At 42.6% G+C, this 25,064-nt stretch overlaps 1 protein-coding gene across 2 annotated transcripts in view; it reads left to right on the top strand.

Moving 5' to 3' along the window:
• The window catches only part of LOC147891392 (glycerophosphodiester phosphodiesterase GDPD6-like), a 78,463-nt gene extending 53,832 nt beyond the window's left edge, over positions 1-24,631 (top strand). The window contains exons 7-8 of one of the 2 annotated variants that reach the window (XM_087389553.1): positions 1,228-1,386; positions 24,233-24,624. In XM_087389553.1, coding sequence (XP_087245679.1) covers positions 1,228-1,386; positions 24,233-24,496 — 423 coding nt within the window. In that variant the 3' untranslated portion in view covers positions 24,497-24,624. Of the gene's footprint in view, positions 1-1,227; positions 1,387-24,232 lie in introns of both variants that reach the window. The other variant, XM_087389554.1, reaches the window with a different exon arrangement.
• The last annotated feature ends 433 nt before the right edge of the window (positions 24,632-25,064 follow it).

The following is a 25,064-nucleotide window of genomic DNA, read 5'->3' as shown; positions in this document are numbered from 1 at the left end:
GCCCCTAGGCCTCCCTCTAGAGCATGGCAATCCACATCTGGCTAGCATCCGATTTCAGCCCCATCTCCATGGGTGTAAAAATTGGTTTTGTTCCTGCAGGAAAAACTTATCAAGTAAACCTTAACTACTTTTGCCTAGTTCACAGAGATATCATCTGTCTGCTTCCACACTTTTACGCCTAATAAATGGTGCAAGTGTTGCACATGTGTCATCTCAAACTCATGCAATGTGCAGCCTTGAGCTGTCCAATGCGATTGCTTGAAATGATAAGATCATCCGCATGAAGATTGACAAAGCTGATGCTATCATTCTTTTGCAGTACATAGGATTGGGGTCTGATGTGGACTTTGCAAAGCAAATGTCTTAAAGTAGGCATCAATCTTTGTATACCATGACCTTGGTGCCTGCTTGAGACCATAGAGTGATTTTATAAGTTTGCATACTGTGTCCTCTTGTCCCTTTTACATCTTTCTGCTGCGGAAAGTCTTGTTGCTGCTGTTCTTTCTGAGCCGGCTGAGTTTGTTGCTGTGCCAAACCTTCTTTTGGTTCTTGAATCAGTCACAGGATTATACCCATCCTGCTATGTCTTGTCCACATTAAAATCTGGCTGCATTTCTCAGACTGCATAGTGGCTCTCTTTGTCTCTTTGAAGAGTGCATTCTTGCTCACTATGATTTTCTTTGACTCGATGTGAGACTTATCCTGCTCACTGTACCAATAAACATGCATTTACCGGCCTTATCGATCCATCTTTTACCTTATCTCTTCGGCACATGAGCATAACAGATGCTTAACTCTTTGATAAGCAACGCACTATGCTTCTTACTTGATTAGACATCTTTCCATTCATCTTAACCAAGTCTTCCATAATTAGTAGCAAAATTATACTAGGGAACCCCTAGTATAGTCATATGCTTATGTGTGCACATAGACATACCCTGTGTGAGAACAACTAGCGATATTATGGTCATCACTCAACATTTTGCACCGATGCTTGTTTATTTTTAATTTTGAGGGTGATCTACACAAAACAATGAGCTACAGTTGTTTTTGCTCCTATATATATATATATATATATATGAAATTGGGCATGTTTGTGCACTCATCTAGATATAGAGATAAATCTTTTAACAGTTACTTCAGAGGATCTTGTCCTGACTCATAAATCTTGGCATTTTTTTGGGGTCTTTTGCACCAAAGGTGACCACATATTTGTTTTGTGTGCAGTCATTCTGGGAAATCACTTCAGACAAATACCTTGACTACATAAAAAAGTATGTTGTGGGGATTGGACCCTGGAAGGACAACCTTGTCCCTCCTAACTCACACAACTATTTGGAGCCTCCTACGCATTTGGTTGCATCTGCTCATTCCCATGGTTTGCAGGTGGGTGTGGGTGTGTGTGTGGGACAGCTATGAATGCACATTCTTCTTAATGAAAGGTACTTTTACACGAAAAAAAAGGTGTGTATGTGTGTGGGTGGGTGAGGAGGGGGTGAGGGGGGGGGGGGGGGGGGGGGGGGGTGCGACTGCTTCTTGTAATATAAGCATACATGGATTTCACAAAAAAGTGTGCGTCTTTTTTTGGGGCGGGAGGGCGGGGGTGGGCTGCTTCTTGTGGATTTCAAAACCCCCCCCCCCCCCCCCCCCCCCAAAAAAAAAAAAAAGGTGTGTGTGTGTGAGAGAGAGAGAGAGGTGTGTGTGCGAAATACACAATTCTCAAGCATCCAATCGTCTCAAGGGAGTCTTACCTCCCTGTTTTTGGGCGTAAGGATAGCCTCACAATGCTTGCACGGATACGATCACATAACATGCATGCAATTGAACATTCACACTTGCTCATCAAAGACATTCAAGAGATCAGAATTTCCCTCCTTCCCACCCTATCTCTCCCCTTCCAAGTCTACCCTATGATAATTGCCAAATATTGGAAGAGCATAGAAACAATGAAAAAAAAAATCATCATACAAGGGCTTGGTTCAAGATGTAGGCCTTCTACCCCATACTATTCGTTGAAACACGTACACTTTTGCCTCTGGCTCAATACCCAGCTATAGCTGGTACGATGATGGGTGTAAGGCTCTACACCATCAACTTAGATCCGAGACTAAGCATCACCTTTAGAGTGAGGCAAAAATGATATCCGATATCATTGTTTGGTCCGCCGGAAGAAGCATGCTTCATTCGCCAGAATGAGGAGTTACTGACTCTAAGAACTTTTGGTGAAAGTTTCTCGAGCGACGGAGCCCCTCTCCTCTCACAGACAAAACTCTATGGCCCTCTTATGCCCCTAAACATTTTGTTTAGTAACTGGAATTTTGGCGGAAGTTTCTGGAGTGACAAACGCCTCTCCTTTCACAAACACGACTTTATGGCACTCTTCTGCATGCACACTATTTGATATTCCTCACCAATGCTGTTACTAATCTATAACGACCGAGCGCAAGATCACAAGGGACCATATAACGCATACATTACATAAGCGGAAGAAATTGCTCCCACTTTCCCTAAGCATTATGACAATATGATTTTAAAATATCAAACACCATATTATTATACCTTTCCATCTCTGCATTTGATTGCGGATGGAAAGTGCTCGACATCTGTAGCTTAGTACCAAAATCATCAAACAAGGCCCGGAAAAAATAAGACGTCAATTTAGACCCTGTCAGATGTGATGGTCCTTGGCAACCCTCCAATGGGATACCAATACTTCATGAACAAACGAGCTATGCCTTCAACGCTGGTCGCTTGTTTGCAGGGAATAAGCATACAATCTTTACTAAAGCGACAAACAGTTGTAAGACACTGAGTATTACGCGTACCTGCGGATGCTAGAAGTGGTCCCACGAACTCCATGCTTATGTCTTGGAAGGGACCGTCTAGGACTGGCAATGGCATAAGTAAGCTAGTCGCCTTCTTGTGGAAAGCCTTGACCTTTGGGTATATTTGACAATTCTGGACATAGTCATATACGTCCTTCCACATCTTTGGCCAATAGAAATAGTGCTCTAACTTCTCCAAAGTACCAATGATACCTGGATGGCCACCGGTAAGGGTGTCATGGGCATCATGAAGAAGTAACTACCGTTTGTCTTTAAGTAGACATAATATTTTGTTATAGAAAAGGCAACCGTCCTCTACTGAGTAATGGCCTGGAACAAGAGTCATGGCTAACTGGAATTGTGTGCCAAACTCTTCAGAATCCTCGTATTGTGTCTTCATACTATCACGGTCCTTTCCTTGGATTTCGAGCACATTGGCCTTCTCAATGGTTTGGATTCAACCTTTCTGACTTAGAGCATTTGTTACGGGGTTGTTTTTGCCAGAGACGTACTCAATCATTTCCCTAAACTTCTAGAATATTTGGCTTTGTCGTTGCTGCCGATCACTTCATTGTGAACTAGGCATTGTTTGGAGCCACTTAAGGGCTTGGTGATCTGTCTTGACCATGAAAGTCCAAGTGCATCGTGTGCCGCCATGTGGCATGATTAATGTTAAGGGCTTATTAATGCAAAGACATCATCCTAAAGTAAGGGAGATCCATGCAACTACTGATTTGACGGGCACTGCAGTTGCAGATTTTAAACTACTACAGTTGACCATAAGCTCCACTGATGAAAACTGATACCAATTGCACATTCAATATACATAATCATTATCATCTTCATCATCTTCCACAACTACCTCTCAGATACTCTGTGCGCTCTCGTTCTTTCACCTCCATCCATCCCTTTGAGCTTCTTGTCCTGATCAAGCCAATCTATTACTCACCTATAGCTTCCCTCACAACCTTCTCTCTGTGTGTCTAGCTTTGTTATCTCGGTCGTGATGGCAGATCGTTAAACCTGTCAGAGTTGAGTTTGTCCGAGTTCATCGGGCTCAAGAAGAATGTTGGGTATGTGCCCCGCCAGTATGTAGCCCGAGTCATTATGACAGTGGAGGACCAACTCAATGTGGACTATTTCAAGCGTTTGAGAATTAGCTCCAGCCATCAACAAGGGGCAAGCCCGTTGCAAACTCGGCCCCTACCTATGTATTCTCCATCATAGACTAATGTTCGGGAGAGTGTCTTGGCCATGTGGACTACCAGGAGGAGGGCCGGGGACACTGGGAGCGGGTGGACAGGGGAGAATTCGCTTTGTACTTGGAGAACTGAAAGATACAAATAACACTCTTCGAGAGAGCATGGAAATGCGCTTTTGAAGAGTACACTATGCACACGTATTGCAAACCCAAACACTTGAGAGGCAACGCCAACCAATACTGAGACCTTGATGTTGTCCACATTGACGATGTAGGGCACTTCTGCAAGGCAAGGAAGAGGCTTGTGTTGTCCACTGGGATGCAGGGTTATTGCGTGAGTGAGAGAGGAGTAATAGATTCTAAAAGAGAGCTGAGATATGACTGAGATATAGAGCTGAGAAGTGAGCTGTGCAAAACTGTAAAGAGAACTGCAAAGAGCTGCTGAAACAGTACCCAAACCTTACTCGGTTTGCTGTTCTGAATCCCTGACTGTTGTGCTGTGTAGACACCTTCCAGGGTGGCTGAATTGAGGCCAAGAGCTGAGCCTGATCAGAGGCCACACTCTAGAGGTGTTCAGTGCTGCACAAGAGGGGCTGGAGGGGAGCTGTTTGGAGTGCTGAAGGCTGGAGGACTGAATGAGGAATGAGGGCCTGTAGGCCCCCTATTTATAGGTCCTGGAGGGCTGAGCCAACCTGCCAAACTGGCTGTCTTTTCAGGAGGCTTTTTGGGCTGGTTGGTTGGGCCCTTGGCCCCATAAAAGCCAACCTAGGGAGGGCTGCAGGGTAGCCTATACAGGCAGCCCTCCCCCAGCCCATTTCCCTTCATAGTTCCAGTCCCGAGGGGGCCCAGAAGGGGTCCTATCCTAGGCTGGACCTAGACCTATTTATAATCCTAAGATGGAAGCTCTACCCTATTGTTCTCCAATGGGTACCAGTGAACAAGGACTGATCTTTTGACTTGACCTAAGGCTGAGAGACTGGCCTATGTAGCTTGTACCTGACTGTCCCTGAAAAGGGCACACAAAGGGGTCACAACATACAACAAAATCTCCTATCAGAGAACTATAATGCGCTTGTCGATGTAGCCAGTGTGTCTCGTTGCACCCAAGTGCAGGGGTGCATGTGACACCTTCTCAATTTGAGAAATAGAGAGAAGATAGAGATAGAATATGATTCGTATAGGGGAGCACCAAGTTTGAGAGCAATTGGAGAGGTGGAGGGGTGAGAATCAAGCTCCAAATGTGAGCTATAAGGGTGAAGTAGCAAGTTGAAGAAGAAGGGTGACTACCTTGTAGCCCATAAATGTGAGAAAGGTGCCTTTTAATGAAAGGTGTGGTGTAGCATTCATCTGGAAATCGCAACCACACTATTCCAAAAATGTGAAGTGTGTTACACCAAGCATGTGGCAGGACCATGCACATCCATTCTCCCTCCCCCCCTCCCTCCTGTCCCTCCCCTCTCTCTTTTTTTGGGAAAAAATTAATAATTTACAAAACCGGTGTACATAATGTACCTTAAAAATTTTCCCATACTGCACAATGTACCGGTACTCGTGCTGTACATATCATACGCAACACATGGTATCATCTTGGGCATGCCATTAAAATCCAAGCATGCTTGCCTACCAAAGAGCATCATGACTCCTTTTATGCACGGACACTTCTAGTCCCACATGAATTGCTACCCACACATGCAACTTTTGCATGTGGCACGCATGCGCACTTGTGCATGACTGCCACTTGTAAAAAAGAGGCATGTAGGAGCCATGCAATGCATGCATAAAAGACAAATATCCCTGGATGAGACTTGCATGTCGTCCACATGGGAGGCATGCACAACCACAATCACCCCATAGGCCGGGAACATGCTAAAATCAGCAGCCCATCACCAAAAATCGTTTAGCTGCAGCAAACTGGTGCAAAATCAGCATGAACCAGTAAAGGAAAACTATATTTCCTGCATCGCCAATGCTAGGAAACAGCACCCAGCTCTTTGTGGAAAAAGATGCCAATCAGACCGCTTAGGAAAAGCTGTCACTCACGAAGGATGGACCCAATCCCCCACAAACAGGAGGCCCGCCAGGAACATGCCAAAGCAAAGAAGAGGGAAGGGATGGCGAGCTGCAGAAGCGAAATGAAACATATATCAATCCACTTCTTCCATACGGGTGGTGCTTTATTATTGATTTGCTGATTCCAAAATATTTTTTTCTTCTAGGCATTGAAGCCCAACAAATACATAAGGATATGCTTATGTATTTTCAGTGTAGATTTTTGGTCTTTAGAACAACAAAAAATCTAAATTTGTATGATTGGATTTATTCTAGTCTTACAAAGGTGTGTGTGTGTGTGTGTGTATGCTGTTGGATCTTCCACTGAGCTAAGGCTAGGCCAGCACAAGCCCATGTCCTCTCCAAAGCATCTGCGTCCCATGGGCCATACCACAAATACCACCAATCTAGGTGTAGGGATTGACTAGGCTTAGGCCTATTCTAGGTCCTAGTGTCTCAAGGAGTCCATCCCCATGGGATCCCTAAATATAAGTCCATGGCTCATATTTATAGACACACCCCAAGGGTGTCTCTAACTTTAGGTTACCTGCACATTAGGTGCAGTGTAGAAACGAAGAACATGATGAGTTGAAGGAGAGATATGGTGATTAAGAGTCTAAGAAGGCAGAGGGGACTTGTGATCTAAGGAAGTAAGAAACACCTTGGAGAGGCCCCGGGTGGTCACACGTGTGAAGGGCGCCTTGGGAAATTGCTAATCAACTTCCGTACAAGCCGCCAAACAGCCGAATGGAGAGCTCAGAGCTTGGGGTGGCTGTAAATGGTTGAGGAGAGGATCCCTGACCTGTTCTGATACCACTGTAAGCTGGGGCAAGAGATGGAAGCAATGGAGGTGGAGGCAATGGAGAAAACCGTACTACTGTAATGAATTGTTGCAATCATGAAATGATTACAAAGTACACCCAATATAACAAATCCCTAGGACACGGTGTCATAGTAGTACTAATTGTACTAACTGGCACATGTGCTAAGTGTACCATGTGTCCTAGCTGCCTAGAAGTAGGCCTACAAGGCACATAACAAGGAATGGATGGCACCTATGTATAGCCCATAGATTGGCCTAACGACAAACAGAGCATCCTAATGACCGAGGAAGAGAGAGCATCAAATAGAAGACAAGATGTTGTGCCACCATCATAAAGCCAATAAACCACCTTTTGCATTCTATATCCGAAACCCAACATCTACATGACATTTGCAATGAAATCCCATCTAACCGTATCAAATGATTTTTCAATATCTATCTGCATGATCAAAACATCCTGATGTGTGTATTTGGCATATTCAATACACATGTGCACACACACTTTTTTTTAAAGTAATATCCAGTGATGTATTTATATGCTCATAAATTTACAAGATGGGAAATCTCCAAAATGGAGAGTATCCCAAAGATCAGAAACATAAAAAGAAAAGCTCTATGCAAGAAGCATCTATATCACCCTCATGGCAGGCATCATATAAGGATTGCCGCAATGAGGCTCGGAAAGATTCATATGACTTGTAAATCTGCCGACCCAAGTATGCCAAATTATACTCACTCCAGATTGTCCAAAGAGCCCAATATCTCACCCACGAGAGAAATAGTGAGTATTGAGACAAAGACCTCATAAATCTGCCAAATAACCAAAAATGTTTCCCAAATTTGTGACTGCAGGCTGAAGAAGCCTGTAGGTTTTGATGGAGGTCAAGGCAGGTAGTGGAATAGGATGAGAGCATGTAGCAGAGGGTTGCAATTGCCAATCCATAAGCCTGTCTGTTTCAGCCACAGGGGGAACAGGTAGAAAAGGATGTAACAAATCAGCAATTTTCTTCCATATCGACCTATGGTGCATTCCCAATGCATAGGGAGCAGTGGTCTGAGGAAAAGATAAAACATAGCTCTGATTATCTACCACATCATGTATGTATCTAATTCCCAATTTCATGAGATTGTATGCCCAAACAGGTTCCTGTAAAGCAAGTGGAATGTCAAAGATGGCACTCCAATGAATACTTTCTTGCCTCATTGAGTTAGCCCCCGAGCAATTATCATGAGCCCATTTGACCTTAGAAAGGACTTGTTTCCAGTCAAGTATCAGAGCAGTAGAGAAAGGACAGCCAGGTATCTTCCCTACAAATCTCCCAATGATCAGTAGTCCAATGACCATAAGCAGAAGTCCTCATGTTGACACACATGGATGCTATCATACAAGTCCATGGCTGTTGTTGGCGGAAAAATGTATGGAGCATAGTCGCCTTCCTTGCAAGTACATGATATCTTATGTTGAGGATATTAAGTCCACCATGCATCCTAGGAGAGCACACCATTTCCATCTTCATCAGTCTCAATGCTTTCACATCAGTTTTTGTCCTCCATAACATCTCCATAGCTTGAGACATAAAGGCTGAAATATCTCTGGAGGACCAATGCACCAAAGGCAAAAAGAACTGGACATAGGACATTACAATGGACTGTACTATTCTGAGCCTGACATGCCAAGTAGAAATTTTCCAGTATTCCAGTTTATGTTGAAGTCTTTGGAAGATCCATTTTAACTGTTGCTTCCTGGTGATATGCCATCCTATAGGATATCCCAAATGCCTGACTACATCTTTGGAATGCACCACCTGACCTGGCCAGAGAATAGAATGCCAATCACATTGTTTCAAGGATGCAATTTAGATTTGTCAAAATTGACATGCAATCCCGCTGCCAATCCATACAATGATAGAGTGGTCATAAGCATGTGAACTTCCCGGGGAGAATTCTGTGGCATAAAGAAGGAATCATCAGCATACGCTTGTGCCAAAAAAGATGCAGCCCCAGGGATTTTAAGACCAATCATCTGTCCTGTGTTTGTAAGATGATCAAGATACATTAAAAGGGGATGGGTTGCAATGGCATAGAAGAGAGCACTAAGAGGGCAGCCTTGTCTAACTGATCTACCCAATGTCCATGACCGAGATAGATGACCCCCAAGAATGCACCAAGAAGTAGAGCCAGAATAAAGCCAGTAAACTGCATTTGCTATCTTTGGACCAAAGCCCAATTTGGTCATGATTTGAGAGATAAAATCCCATTGAACAGTGTCAAATGCCTTAGCAATATCTACCTGCAATATGAGCACATCTTGATGCGAGTACTTAGCATATTCAATTGCAGTCAGTGCATTGGAGATATTGTCATGGATTTGTCTTCGCGGCACAAACCCATATTGATGAGGATGAAGGCCCGCATTCAGTATCCCGTGAAGCCTATAGACAATCTTTTTGGCAATGAGTTTGTAAACTACAGGCATCAAAGTAATAGGCCTCCAATCTGACATATGGTCACTTAGATATTTTTTGGGCACAAGTTTGACTATGCCATGCTTCCAAGAGTGCGGTAACTGATTTTCTTGCCAGGCAACATTGATCATTTGCAAAAGGACATCTTTCAAATCATCCCAAAAAGAAATATAAAATTCCACCGTAAGGCCATCCCAGCCATGGGACTTGTATTTGCTAAGGTGGAACAATGCATTATCAAGTTCTGTATCAGTAAAAGATCTCTCCAAGGTAAGAGCATCATCCATTTCCACTATTTCAGAAACATATTGAAGGAATTCAGTCCTCGCATCAGTCATTTGATTTGATGGGGAACCAGGAGTAGAGAACAATTTTTGGAAATTTTGGCATTCATCTTGGAGATCAGAGAAAGAGTGCGTCCAAGAGCCATCTAGCTTCCTTACCCTGAGACATGAGTTTTTCTTTCGAGTAGCATGTAGGCCCTAGAAAAAGGCTTTTGATGAGCAGCCCTTATCCATGAGGGGCTTCATTCTTGCTCTAATTTGCCATTTGTGCAATGTCCTCTGATCATTAGCAGTCAATTTAATCCGGGCATGTGAAAGGGAATCGTTTTCTGATTCAGAGAGAGGCCTTAAATGTGAAAATTCAGTCAATTGTTGTGCTGTCCTTTTTACATGTGCACACACACACACTTTTTCTTAGTAATATCCAGTGCTGTATTTATATGCTCATAAATTTACAAGATGGGAAGTCTCCAAAATGGAGAGTATCCCAATGATCAGAAACATAAAAAGAAAAGCTCTATGCAAGAAGCATCTATATCACCCTTATGGCAGGCATCATATAAGGATTGCCGCAATGAGGCTCGGAAAGATTCATATGACTTGTGAATCTGCCGACCCAAGTATGCCAAATTATGCTCACTCCAGATTGTCCAAAGAGCCCAATATCTCACCCAAGAGAGAAATAGTGAGTATTGAGACAAAGGCCTGATAAATCTGCCAAATAGCCAAAAATGTTTCCCAAATCTGTGACTCGGGAAACAGAGCTGAAGATGATTTGAAATTCTCCTGAGGAGGTTCCTAGAACACAGGCAGTGCCAAAGCAAATGAGGGACAGGAGCCTGACATCTTAAACATGTGGATGGTGCAATGCGACGTTTGGCAAGTGTGACTCCCACTGACAATGTGCCTGTCATGCATCTCCAGAGAGAAAGTCTTTGTTTCAAAGGCCTTTTACACTTCCATATTATCCGAAGATTCTTCCGCCACCATGAGAGGGGTTTCTTGATTTGCCACAGAGTATTAGCATATTGCTGAATCCATGGAGCAGGCTGAAGAAGCCTGTAGGCTTTGATGGAGGTCAAGGCAGGCAGAGGAACAGGATGAGAGCATATAGCAGAGGGTTGCAATTGCCAATCCAATAGCCTGTTTGTGTCAGCCACAGGGGGAACAGGTAGAAAAGGATGTAACAAATCAGCAATTTTCTTCCATATCGACCTATGGTGCATTCCCACTGCATAGGAAGCAGTGGCCTGAGGAAAAGATAAGACATAGCCGTGATTATCCACCACATCATGTATGTATCTAATTCCTAATTTCATGAGATTGTATGCCCGAACAGGTTCCTATAAAGCGAGTGGAATGTCAAAGATGGCACTCCAATGAATACTTTCTTTCCTCATTGAGTTTGTCCCTGAGCAATTATCAGGAGCCCATTTGACCTTAGAAAGTACTTGTTTTCAGTCAAGTAAGAGCCAGGTATCTTCCCTACAAATCTCCCAATGACAACCTCCCAATGATCAGTAGTCCAATAACCATAAGCAGAAGTCCTCATGTTGACACACATGGATAATATCATACAAGTCCATGGCTGCTGTTGGCGGAAAAAAGTATGGAGCATAGTCGCCTTTCTTGCAAGTACATGATATCTTATATTGAGGATATTAAGTCCACCATGCATCCTAGGAGAGCACACCATTTCCATCTTCATCAGTCTCAATGCTTTCACATCAGTTTTTGTCCTCCATAACATCTCCATAGCTTGAGACATAAAGGCTGAAATATCTCTGGAGGACCAATGCAGCAAAGGCAAAAAGAACTGGACATAGGACATTACAATGGACTGTACTATTCTGAGCCTGACATGAAGTGGCCAAGTAGAAATTTTTCAGTATTGTAGTTTATGTTGAAGTCTTTGGAAGATCCATTTGAACTGCTGCTTCCTGGTGATGTGCCATCCTATAGGATATCCCAAATGCCTGACTACTTCTTTGGAATGCACCACCTGACCTGGCCAGAGAATAGAATGCCAGTCACATTGTTTCAGGGGAAGCAATTTAGATTTGTCAAAATTAACATGCAATGCCGCTGCCAATCCATACAATGATAGAGTGGTCATAAGCATGTGAACTTCCCGGGGAGAATTCTGTGGCATAAAGAAGGAATCATCAGCATATGCTTGTGCCAAAAAGATGCAGCCCCAGGGATTTTAAGACCAGTCATCTGTCCTGTATTTGTAAGATGATCAAGATACATTAAGAGGGGATGGGTCGCAATGGCATAGAAGAGAGCACTAAGAGGGCAGCACTGTCTAACTGATCTACCCAATGTCCATGGCCGAGATAGATGACTCCCAAAAATGCACTGAGAAGTAGAGCTAGAATAAAGCCAGTAAACTGCATTTGCTATCTTTGGACCAAATCCCAACTTTGTCATGATTTGAGAGATAAAATCCCATTGAACAGTGTCAAATGCCTTAGCAATATCTACCTGCAATATGAGCACATCTTGATGCGAGTACTTAGCATATTCAATTGCAGTCAGTGCATTGGAGATATTGTCATGGATTTGTCTTCGCGGCACAAACCCATACTGATGACGATGAAGGCCCGCATTCAGTATCCCGTGAAGCCTATACACAATCATTTTGGCAATGAGTTTGTAAACTACAGGCATCAAAGTAATAGGCCTCCAATCTGACATATAGTCACACAGATGTTTTTTGGGCACAAGTTTGACTATGCCATGCTTCCAAGAGTGCGGTAACTGATTTTCTTGCCAGGCAACATTGATCATTTGCAAGAGGACATCTTTCAAATCATCCCAAAAAGAAATATAAAATTCCACCGTAAGGCCATCCCAGCCAGGGGACTTGTATTTGCTGAGGTGGATCAAAGCAGTATCAAGTTCTGTATCAGTAAAAGGTCTCTCCAAGGTAAGAGCATCATCCATTTCCACTATTTCAAAAACATATTGGAGGAATTCAGTCCTCGCATCAGTGCTTTGATGGGGAGCCAGGAGTAGAGAACAATTTCTGGAAATAATTTTGGCATTCATCTTGGAGATTAGAGAAAGAGTGCGTCCAAGAGCCATCTAGCTTCCTTACCCTTAGACATGAGTTTTTCGTTCTAGTAGCATGCAGGCCCTGGAAAAAGGCTCTTGATGAGCAGCCCTTATCCATGAGGGGCTTCATTCTTGCTCTAATCTGCCATTTGTGCAATCTTCTCTGATCATTAGCAATCAATTTAATCCGAGCATGTGAAAGGGAATCATTTTCTGATTCAGAGAGAGGCCTTAAATGTGAAATTTCAGTCAATTGTTGTGCTGTCTTTGTTGCCCATTTAACCTAATTCCTCCATTTAGTCATATGCCAGTTTCCATACTCCCTAATGACATTCTGTATATGAGAGACAAAGCTGTCCCGAGCATAATCCATGTTTTCCTGGGCATGCAAAGGCAAGGGATGAATTGCAAGTCTGATCATTTGCTGGAAATAGCGATGTCGGAAATAGGCCTGATTAACATGCAACAATCTACTGGAAAGGGGTGGCAGATCATCCAGTGGCATATCAAGGTGCAGATTCATCCATAATGGGGCATGATCTGACAAGCCCAATGAGAAATCTATGAGGAGATTAGGCTAAAATCTGCATATTGTTGTGGGTAAAACAAATACCATCTGTCAAGCCTTGCCCAGTATGTAGTAAGTGCATTATGATGAAAAGTATATCCAGGCACTGACTCTTGGAGAAGCAGCTGTAAATCTTCAGCTTGCACAGAAAGAAGCATGCTATCCCATTTCTGCCTTTCCAATGATAGCATATGAGATCTTGAAGTGGTGTTATCTCTTGGCAGAGGGGAATTATTAAAATCTCCACAGATGAATGCATTAGATCTCCATGGATATTTGCTTAAAGAATCCCATAAAGAAGCCCTCATGGCAGAGGTTTGGGAGGCATAGACTGATGCAAACTCAAGAATATCACCATTGACATTACATTGTATGACCATCCATCTGCCACTGCTGTCATTGAAGGCTAACTGAGGTTCCAGCTCATGTCTAACCATTATGCATACACATGAGTAGGTAGTGGTACCAACATAGTATATGTCATAACCGTCAAAATAATCATGATGACCAACCTTGGAGTGTTGATTATGCTCTTGCAAACAAACAATATCTGGCTGCATTTTATGTACATAATTCCATAAAAGCCTCCACTTTGAGACATTGCAGAGGCTCTACACATTGTATGTAAAGCACTTAAGTGTTTGATGCATGAAAGAGGTATATACAGTAAAGTATAAATATAGAACAAGATGTCAGAGAGGCAAAGCCTCTGCCTGCATGGGCTGCATTCCCTCATGATCCATGAAAGAAATAGCATTCTCCCCTTCTTCAGAATCACATATGGGGATGTCCTTCTTCAAAACCCCCACCCAGTTTTAAAGGACAGGAGCTGAAGTAGAAGCCTGTCTTGGTGAGGGAGAAGAAGCATCCCATTGATGAGATTGAAAGGGGCGTTGCTTCAATACAACCACCTTCTTGGCTGTTGAAAACCATCCCGATCAGTTCCCAGGGATTCCTTCATCTTCTCTTTTTCTTTATCTTTTCCTTTTCCAGCAAGTGATTGCACCGGATTAATTGGTTTGGAATTCTTTGCTCCATTTCTATTTGCTGTCTTAGCTTGCAAATGCTCATTCTTTTCCTGTGGCTGGGGTGGCAAGGCATTGGGAGGGGGCTGATGCAGAACCATTGGGCATTCAGAGGCTAGATGCCCAAACTTGTGACAGGCAAAACAAGCTCCTGCAAACACACCCCATTTCAATTCAAAAAACTTTTCCCCAATTGCACTCCCTCAACTTCCACTGCAATAGAAGGAGGGGTAGGTGTATCAGTGTTCCAGAGAATGCAGAACCTATTACGGTTTCCCATAGGGCGTGGAGGACAAATGACCTGTCCCAAAGAAGCAGCTAGGCCAGGCAATTCTTCATGCATATAGTCCGGGAAGTAACAACCTCAACCCATACAGGACAATGATGTCGTATAAGACTTTGATAATCCTTGTTTGGGTCCAGAGCATAGCGTGTACCATCTGCAAAAGAGGGGAGAAAGCTCAAGTAGCCTCTGCTTGCACAAAGCATCGGATAAATGCACCTCATAAAAGCCTCTAGATGCAAAATATACTCCCTCTACAAAGCATCCTCCAAGGATGGACTTAATCCACTGTGCAACATCACTGGCTGCTGGGATTCTTCTTGGAAAGAAGATTATAACCGCGGTTTGAGATAACTTCCTGAGAGGATTCACGAGGGATGGCAATTTCAATTTGTACGTGACCTCTGGAACTGGTTTGCCCCATTCCTGTCGTGACTGCTGAAAGTCATCCTTAAGGGTATCAAACACGTATTGAGCTTCCATAGTAAGTTCATCATCTTGTGTTGCAGGCTGTGAAGGACGTCGCTTAGCATCTGCGGGTCTTTCTTTTCGAGCATATGTACAAACATCCGAACCTGAAGCCATGATTGAGATATGACAAGGCAAGAGGGACTATACGAAGAAGTATAGAATGGAAACAAGCGGGACACAGGACTGTACGGAAAAGGACCAGAGTAAGACTCGAGACTTGTACGGAAAAGGAACGGGATTGTACGGACAACGCTGGACTGTACGGAAGTACACACAGGGCTGTACGGAAAGAATCGTGACTGTACGGAGATGCACACGGGCACGGGAAAGACTGAATGGTTAGGAAATACGGACAGACTATACGGACGTACGGAAGGGTCTGTAGGAAAAGGTACGACGATGCGAACAAATACGAAGCTGCATTCGGAGCTGCGCGGGGGAAAACCCGACCTGACGTAGGTTGTTGTACAGTCATACGAAAACCGTACGGCGACCATATAGATGTACGGACGAAAAGGGAGGCTGCACGGGATCCCTGGTGAGGCTGAACAGTAGAGCTTGACCTCACACACACACACTTTTTTTTTTAAAGTAATATCCAGTGCTGTATTTATATGCTCATAAATTTACAAGATGGGAAGTCTCCAAAAAGGAGAGTATCCCAAAGATCAAAAACATAAAAAGAAAAGCTCTATGCAAGAAGCATCTATATCACCCTCATGGCAGGCATCATATAAGGATTGCCGCAATGAGGCTCGGAAAGATTCATATGACTTGTGAATCAGCCGACCCAAGTATGCCAAATTATGCTCACTCCAGATTGTCCAAAGAGCCCAATATCTCACCCAAGAAAGAAATAGTGAGTATTGAGACAAAGACCTCATAAATCTGCCAAATAGCCAAAAATGTTTCCCAAATCTGTGACTCCGGAAACGGAGCCGAAGAAGATCTGAAATTCTCCCTAGGAGGTTCATGGAACACGGGCAGTGCCAAAGCAAATGAGGGACAGTCTCTGAAGGAGCCTGACATCTTAAACATGTGGATGGTGCAATGCGACGTTTGGCAAGTGTGACTCCCACTGACAATGTGCCTGTCATGCATCTCCAAAGAAAAAGTCTCTGTTTCAAAGGCATTTCACACTTCCATAATATCCAGAGATTCTTCTGCCACCATGAGAGGGGCTTCCTGATATGCCACAGAGTATTAGCATATTGCTGAATCCATGGAGCAGGCTGAAGAAGCCTGTAGGCTTTGATGGAGGTCAGGGCAGGCAGAGGACCAGGATGAGAGCATGTAGCAGAGGGTCAATTGCCAATCCATAAGCCTCTCTGTGTCAGCCACAGGGGGAACAGGTGGAAAAGGATGTAACAAATCAGCAATTTTCTTCCATATCAACCTATGGTGCATTCCCAATGCATAGGAAGCAGTGGCCTGAGGAAAGGATAAGACATAGCCCTCATTATCTACCACATCATGTATATATCTAATTCCCAATTTCATGAGATTGTATGTTGAACAGGTTCCTGTAAAGCAAGTGGAATGTCAAAGATGGCACTCCAATGAATACTTTCTTTCCTCATTGAGTTTGTCCCTGAGCAATTGTCAGGAGCCCATTTCACCTTAGAAAGTACTTGTTTCGAGTCAAGTATCAGAGCATTAGAGAAAGGACAGCCAGGTATCTTCCCTACAAATCTCCCAATGACAACCTCCCAATGATCAGTAGTCCAATAACCATAAGCAGAAGTCCTCATGTTGATACACATCGATGCTATCATACAAGTCCATGGCTGTTGTTGGCGGAAAAAAGTTTGGAGCATAGTCGCCTTCCTTGCAAGTACATGATATCTTATATTGAGGATATTTAGTCCACCATGCATCCTAGGAGAGCACACCATTTCCATCTTCATCAGTCTCAATGCTTTCACAGCAGTTTTTGTCTTCCATAACATCTCCATAGCTTGAGACATAAAGGCTGAAATATCTCTGGAGGACCAATGTAGCAAAGGCAAAAAGAACTGGACATAGGACATTACAATGGACTGTACTATTCTGAGCCTGACATGAAGTTGCCAAGTAGAAATTTTCCAGTATTGTAGTTTATGTTGAAGTCTTTGGAAGATCCATTTGAACTGCTGCTTCCTGGTGATGTGCCATCCTATAGGATATCCCAAATGTCTGACTACATCTTTGGAATGCACCACCTGACCTAGCCAAAGAATAGAATGCCAATCACATTGTTTCAGGGGAAGCAATTTAGATTTGTCAAAATTGACATGCAATCCCGCTGCCAATCCATACAATGATAGAGTGGTCATAAGCATGTGAACTCCCGGGGAGAATTCTGTGGCATAAAGAAGGAATCATCAGCATATGCTTGTGCCAAAAAAGATGCAGCCCCAGGAATTTTAAGACCAGTCATCTGTCCTGTATTTGTAAGATGATCAAGATACATTAGGAGGGGACGGGTCGCAATGGCATAGAAGAAAGCACTAAGAGGGCAGCCCTGTCTAACTGATCTACCCAATGTCCATGACCGAGATAGATGACCCCCATGCACTGAGAAGTAGAGCCAAAATAAAGCCAGTAAACTGCATTTGCTATCTTTGGACCAAAGCCCAACTTTGTCATGATTTGAGATATAAAATCCCATTGAAGAGTGTCAAATGCCTTAGCAATATCTACCTGCAATATGACCACATCTTGATGCGAGTACTTAGCATATTCAATTGCAGTCAATGCATTGGAGATATTGTCATGGATTTGTCTTCTCGGCACAAACCCATACTGATGAGGATGAAGGCCCGCATTCAGTATCCCGTGAAGCCTATAGACAATCATTTTGGCAATGAGTTTGTAAACTACAGGCATTAAAGTAATAGGCCTCCAATCTGACATATGGTCACATAGGGCACAAGTTTGACTATGCCATGCTTCCAAGAGTGCAGCAACTGATTTTCTTGCCAGGCAACATTGATCATTTGCAAAAGGACATCTTCCAAATCATCCAAAAAAGAAATATAAAATTCCACCGTAAGGCCATCCCAGCCAGGGGACTTGTATTTGCCAAGGTGGAACAAGGCATTATCAAGTTCTGTATCAGTAAAAGGTCTCTCCAAGGTAAGAGCATCATCCATTTCCACTATTTCAGAAACATATTGAAGGAATTCAGTCCTCGCATCAGTCATTTGATTTGATGGGGAACCAGGAGCAGAGAATAATTTCTGAAAATAATTTTGGCATTCATCTTGGAGATCAGAGAAAGAGTGTGCCCAAGAGCCATCTAGCTTCCTTACCCTTAGACATGAGTTTTTCTTTCGAGTAGCATGCAGGCCCTGGAAAAAGGCTTTTGATGAGCAGCCCTTATCCATGAGGATCTTCATTCTTGCTCTAATTTGCCATTTGTGCAATTTCCTCTGATCATTAGCAATCAATTTAATATGTGAAAGGGAATCATTTTCTGATTCAGAGAGAGGCCTTAAATGTGAAATTTCAGTCAATTGTTGTGCTGTCCTTTTTGCCCATTTAACCTCATTCCTCCATTTAGTCATATGCCAGTTCCCATACTCCCTAATAACATTCTGTATACGAGAGACAAAGCTGTCCCAAGCATAATCCATGTCCTCCTGGGCATGCAAAGGCAAGGGATGAATTGCAAGTCTGATCATTTGCTGGAAATAGCGATGTCGGAAATAAGCCTGATTGACATGCAATAATCTACTGGAGAGGGGTGGCAAATCATCCAGTGGCATACCAAGGTGGAGATTCATCCATAATGGGGCATGATCTGACAAGCCCAATGAGAAATCTACGAGGAGATGAGGGCTAAAATCTGCATATTGTTGTGGGTAAAACAAATACCTTCTGTCAAGCCTTGCCTAGTATGTGGTAAGTGCCTTATGATGAAAAGTATATCCAGGCACTGACCCTTGGAGAAGCAGCCATAAATCTTTAGCCTGCACAAAAAGAAGCATGCTATCCCATTTCTACCTTTCCAATGATAACATATGAGATCTTGAAGTGGTGTTATCTCTTGGCAGAGGGGAATTATTAAAATCTCCACAAATGAATGCATTAGATCTCCATGGATATTTGCTTAAAGAATCCCATAAAGAAGCTCTCAAGGCAGAGGTCTGGGAGGCATAGACTGATGCAAACTCAAGAATATCACCATTGATATTACATTGTATGACCATCCATCTGCCACGGCTGTCATTGAAGGCTAACTGAGGCTCCAGCTCATGTCTAACCATTATGCATACCCTTGAGTAGGTAGTGGTACCAGCATAGTATATGTCATAACCGCCAAAATAATCATGATGAACACACACACTCACACACACACTTTTTTTTGTGAAACCAGTAACTATAAAATCAACATGAAATCAATGTACATGACATTAGACTCCAAAAGAGAGCCTAATGAAAGAACTCAAAAATAGTGAGAAAACACTTCAAGGCTAGTAGCATCCAAGTCCCTTGCAGCATAACTATCATATAAAGATTGCTTGAGGGACATTCTGAAGAAAGCATATGCCTGAGGAAACTATTGTCCCATCCTAAAATGTAATCTCTGTGTCCAAATAGTCCATAGTACCCAAAAGCGAGCCCAGTGAAAGAAAAGGAGGAATGGAGACATCTGAGATGAGAAGCATCCAAACATCCAAAAGAGTTTCCCGAATCTGATAGAGGGAAACCGAAGCCGCAGCAAATGAGAGACATGAATGATCAATATTCGAGAGTGCGGGCAAGACCATAACAAATGGGGAACTGTCTCACGGTGATGAGAGTAACGGGGGCAGGAAGAGGAAGCAATACGACGTGCTTCCAATTTCACCCCAATGGAAAAAGCTCCCACTATGCATCTCCAAAAGAAAAGCCTCTATTTCAATGGCAATTTAGCTTTCCAAAATTTCTTGAGTTTTGATTGCCACCAAGATAAAGGCCTATTCAAATTCCAAAGAGTGTTGGCATGCTTATCAATCCATGGCGGTGGAAGAAGAAATCTGTAGACCATCGAGGATGTCAAATTATGCATTGAAAGTGAACAAGTAGTAGGAGACAAGGAAGTCAGATTCCAGTCCAGTAATCTGTCCTGTACAAACAGCGGAGGAACAGGAACAAATGGCTGCAACATAGTCGTAAGTATTCTCCAAATGGGCCTATGATGCAGACCCAAGGGGAATGTCCTGCAAGCTTGTGGAAATGAAAGCACATAACCATGTTGATCCACCACATCTCCAACAAATCTTATGCCCAATTTCATAAGATTATATGCTTTAATTGGTGCCTGTAAAGCAAGAGGTGATTCAAACACCTTGCTCCAATGGATGCTTTCCAAACGAAGAGAGTTACCATGATGGGAGGAAGCACCTGACCATTTAGCATAAGAGAGAATTCTCTTCCAATCATGAATAAAAGCAGTAGAAACAGGACAGCCAGGAATTTTCCCGTGAAATGTGGTCATGACTGCTTCCCAGTGATCTGTAATCCAATGCCCATATGCATGGGACTTCATGTTTCCACACATAGCTGCTAACATAATAGCCCATGGCTATTTTTGCTGAAAGAAATCAGCAATCATAGTGCTCTTTCTTGCCAACATATGAAACTGAAGATTGAGAATATTCAGTCCGCCATGAGTCTTAGGAGAACAAACAGACTACATGGGAAGTAGTCGCAAAGCCTTTTTGTGAGATTTGCTTTTCCAAAATATCTCCATGGCCTGGGACATATAGGAAGCCAAATGCTTAAAAGACCAGTGAAGAAGAGGCAAATAAAATTGCACATATGCCATAATGATAGACTGTACTATCCGAAGTCGAACATGTAGAGGCCAAGTTGACAAGTGCCAGTATTCCAGCTTCTTGTTAATCTTTTGAAGCACCCATTTGAGCTGTTGTTGAGGGGTAATATTCCAGCCAATGGGATACCCTAAATGCCTCACAATGGTATGGGAAGAATTAATGTGGCCTGACCAGAGAAGTGCATGCCAGTCAGCTTCTTTCAATGCTAGAAGATTCGATTTCTGAAAGTTGATATGCAGTCCAGCAGCTATGCCAAAATCATTCAAAGTATGCATCAAATGAGAGAGGTCACTTTGAGAATTCCTGGGCATGAAATATGAATCATCAGCATATGCCTGTGCAAGAAACAGCTGTGCCCCTGGAATTTGCAAGCCATGAAGCTGTCCTGTATCTGCAAGATGGTCCATATGCAACAATAACGGATGAGTAGCAATGGCATACAGTAGCGAACTAAGAGGGCATCCCTGTCTCACTGAACGGGTCATAGTCCATGTCCTTGACAACCCACTACCAAGCAGACACTGTGCAGTGGCATGAGAATACAACCAATAAATAACATGGACAAGCCGAGGGCCAAATCCCAATTTATGCATAGTCTGAGAAATAAAATCCCAATGGACAGTATCAAATGCTTTCGCAATGTCCACTTGCAGAATGAGAACATCTTGTTTAGAATATTTGGCATACTCAATTGCAAGCAAAACATTGGAGATATTGTCAGTAATCTGCCTTCTGGGAACAAACCCATACTGCCTGGGATGAAGTCCTGCTTGCAAGATAAATCGGACCCTAAGGACAATCATCTTGGCAATGAGTTTGTAAATGACTGGCATAAGAGATATGGGCTGCCAATCGGCCATTGTCTCACACAATCTTTTTTTGGGGATCAATTTGACAAGGCCATGTTTCCAAGAAGGGGGAAGAGATTGTTCTGCCCAAGCATGATTGATCATAAGAAGAAGAGTGTTCTTGAGATCACCCCAAAATGCACGGAAAAATTCAATAGTCAATCCATCCCAACCAGGAGAGCTGCCTTTACGTAAATGACTCAAAGCATCATCTAGTTCATTAAGCATAAATGGCTGCTCCAATGCGTGAGCCTGTTCCCGAGACAATATAGGCTGAACATGCATAAGAAATTGAGACCTAGCTGCATTCACTTGCATCGAATAATCAGGCTGAGGAGAAAAGAGATGCTGGAATTGACTAGAGCATTGCGATTCCAATTCTGATTTGGAGGTGGTCCACGTGCCATCATCCTGTCTGATCCTGCAAATATCCTCCTTTCGCCTATCCGCATGCAGGCTTTTAAAGAAGGCCTTGGAGGAGCAGCCCTTATTTCATGCGAGCTCGGATTTGCCACTTCTTTAATTTGCGAAGATCATTTTGATGGATGATATGAACCGCGTAAGCGCAAGAATCCTGTTCAGAGGAGGTGAGCTGCCTATAAGAGCTGATTACATCCATTTGTTACTTGTGAGATTGAGCCCATTTCAGCTTAAGCCTGAGGTTTTCCATATGACTCCGTCCATAATCTTGAATAACAGCCTGCAAGTGATGGGCAAGACTGATCCAAGCAAAATCCATGTCCTCCTGAGCATGTAAGAGGAGGGGGCGGACAGCCACTCTCACCATGTTCTGAAATTGTTGATGAAGCAAATAAGCACTATTAACATGGAGTAGGCGACGACCAAAAAAAGGCATATCATCTATCAAACGTGCTATAGATAATGTCAAGCATACCGGAAAGTGATAAGATAGCAAGAGGGAATGATCAATCCATAATGCACATGTGAAACTAGCATACTGCTGAGCAAGCAACAAATACCATCTGTCAAGTCGAGCCCAATAATGAGTAAAAGCATTGTGACGGTATGTATAACCCATATCTCTATCCCTTGTTGAGAGCCATAAATCTTTTGCATGCAAGAAAGAAAGCATATCCTCCCAATGTCGAAGCTCAATGGGGATCATGTGAGAACGATGAGTGGTGTTGTCTTGCATGGCAGGCGAGTTATTAAAGTCTCCACACAAAAAAGCATTAGACAGCCATGGATAGTGCTTGAGGGACTCTACACACACACACACTTTTTTTTTTTTTTTTTGGTAAATCCATGATCATATTATCAGCAAAATTTACATGAGGGTCTCAAAAAAGCAGAGAGCCTCAACAGGAAATCAAAAGCAAAGAAAAACTATTTCCAGGCATGACTGAGGAAGATCTCCTTGATAGCAAGCATCATAGATAGATTGCCGTAGGGAGAGTCTGAAATATTCATAAGATTGCAAGAACGGATTCCCAAAATATCGCATGTTGTGATCCTGCCAGATGGTCCAAAAAGCCCAATATCTGACCCACACACACACACACACACACACACACACACATACGCACGTATGTTTTTTGTTTGAGATAGAGTGTCTTCAACATGTCTATGTAGTAATTTGATCACTTTGCTAATTCACAAGAGGTATAGCCCAAGAACAATAATGAAAAAAGTACTCACATCTTAGAGATATGAAGTCTTTTATCTTCGGTGTATCGGCCTTTGGCATGTTTATAATGATTGAACATAACCTGAAAACAAAAGCGGGGAGCTGAACAGCCTGTTTTTCTTTTAGAACAACAAAAAATCTAAATTTGCATGATTGGACTTATTCTAGTCTTACAAAGGTATATGTTTTTCTTTAGTTTAGAAATAAGAGTTGCATGTGTTTTTGAAGGAATTTAATTTTACATCATTGTAGGAAATGGTACATAAGTATAAATGGCTCCTTTAGTTTTTTATGTTCAAATAATACATACGTTCTGTCATTCTTTCTTTCTTTCATACGAGAGAGAGAGAGAGAGAGAGAGAGAGGGAGAGATTTTATTCCCTTTTCTTTTCTTTTCTTTTTTTTGGGGGGGGGTTCTCTTTTGACTCTTTTGTTTCTTGATTTGTTTCTTTATTTCTTGTTATCTTTCCCTTTTGTTTAATTGCCGTATTTTAGTAAGCACTGGGTCTGCCAAAGAGACACCGCGGGTCTTTAGAAACCAAGTATAGAAGCTTATGCTTGGGACGATGACAACATAAGCATTGCTTTGCTTGCTAAGTATGTCTACCTTTTGTTTTTCAAAAGAATTTTGTTAGCTCATTTTTCTTCTCTTTCCTTTTCTCTTTAATTTTCATTGTAGAATTTTGTGCTTCAGAACAACAAAAATACGAATGGATATATTATACTCTTACATTCGAATATGTCTATGCAATGGAAACGCTAAAAAGAGGAATGAACACACAAAATTGTGCAGATTCACATGCATGAGTTGCAAATTTTGCAGCTTTATTGTCGAGAATTGCAGTAGATACTTATCTTTTGTAGCTCCTGGATTTCAGGTGCATCCATACACATACAGGAATGAAAATTCATATCTGCATTTTGACTTTCATCAAGATCCATATCAGGAGTATAAATATTGGATACACGTGATCGGAGTTGATGGCCTTTTCACAGATTTCACAGGCAGTCTACATCTTTATCAAGAATGGACTTCACCACTGGATTTGCTTTCAGAATCTTCCGCTATGGCCTTGCTTGACACTTTTTCCAAAATGATTTCTTCTTATAAACACAGGTCCAAGATGTCAACTCATGGTTAGTCGTTATTAGAGTTTCTATCTCTAAATAATACTTGGCTGCTTGCAGGACAGTTTGTTCAATAGTATTCTGACAGTGTGTTGATTACTTTATCATATTAAATCGAATACAGAATGTTTGCTTTATGATTACATATCAGGAAATTCTCTAAGCCCTTCCTTTTCATGTACTTTGTCTCATAGACCATTTGTGCCTTTTGCAGTTATCATTTGAGACTCTCTCTCTCTCCCCCCTTCCCCCTCTCTCCCATATGTGCCCCTCTTTCTCTTTCTCTCTGTTCACAGCAACTTCCTTCAGATATATCTGTCTACAAAGAATGATAAGACGCTTCCACCTGGACACATTGTATTAATACTCTGTATCTCGGGGAACTTTTCTATTGAATCATGATTTGGGCTGTTCTTCAATTGCATACATGCTTTGATTGATCAAAATTTGGTACTTCGCTCCCCATAATCGTTCATAAGGTTAAGTTTCGAGCTTCTCTTCGGATAGATTAGTCATCTTCACCAACAAACAAGACCGGAGGTTAAGCAAGTTCCTTACAGTTGTATTATGATTGGGCATAGG

Source organism: Dipteris shenzhenensis, chromosome 18, assembly GCF_047967505.1.
Source record: "Dipteris shenzhenensis isolate YYH24624 ecotype China chromosome 18, Dip_SZ_1.0, whole genome shotgun sequence".
Lineage (NCBI taxonomy): Eukaryota > Viridiplantae > Streptophyta > Polypodiopsida > Gleicheniales > Dipteridaceae > Dipteris > Dipteris shenzhenensis.
The sequence above is the reverse complement of the archived record's forward strand: the minus strand, read 5'-3'. Positions and strand labels throughout refer to the sequence as shown.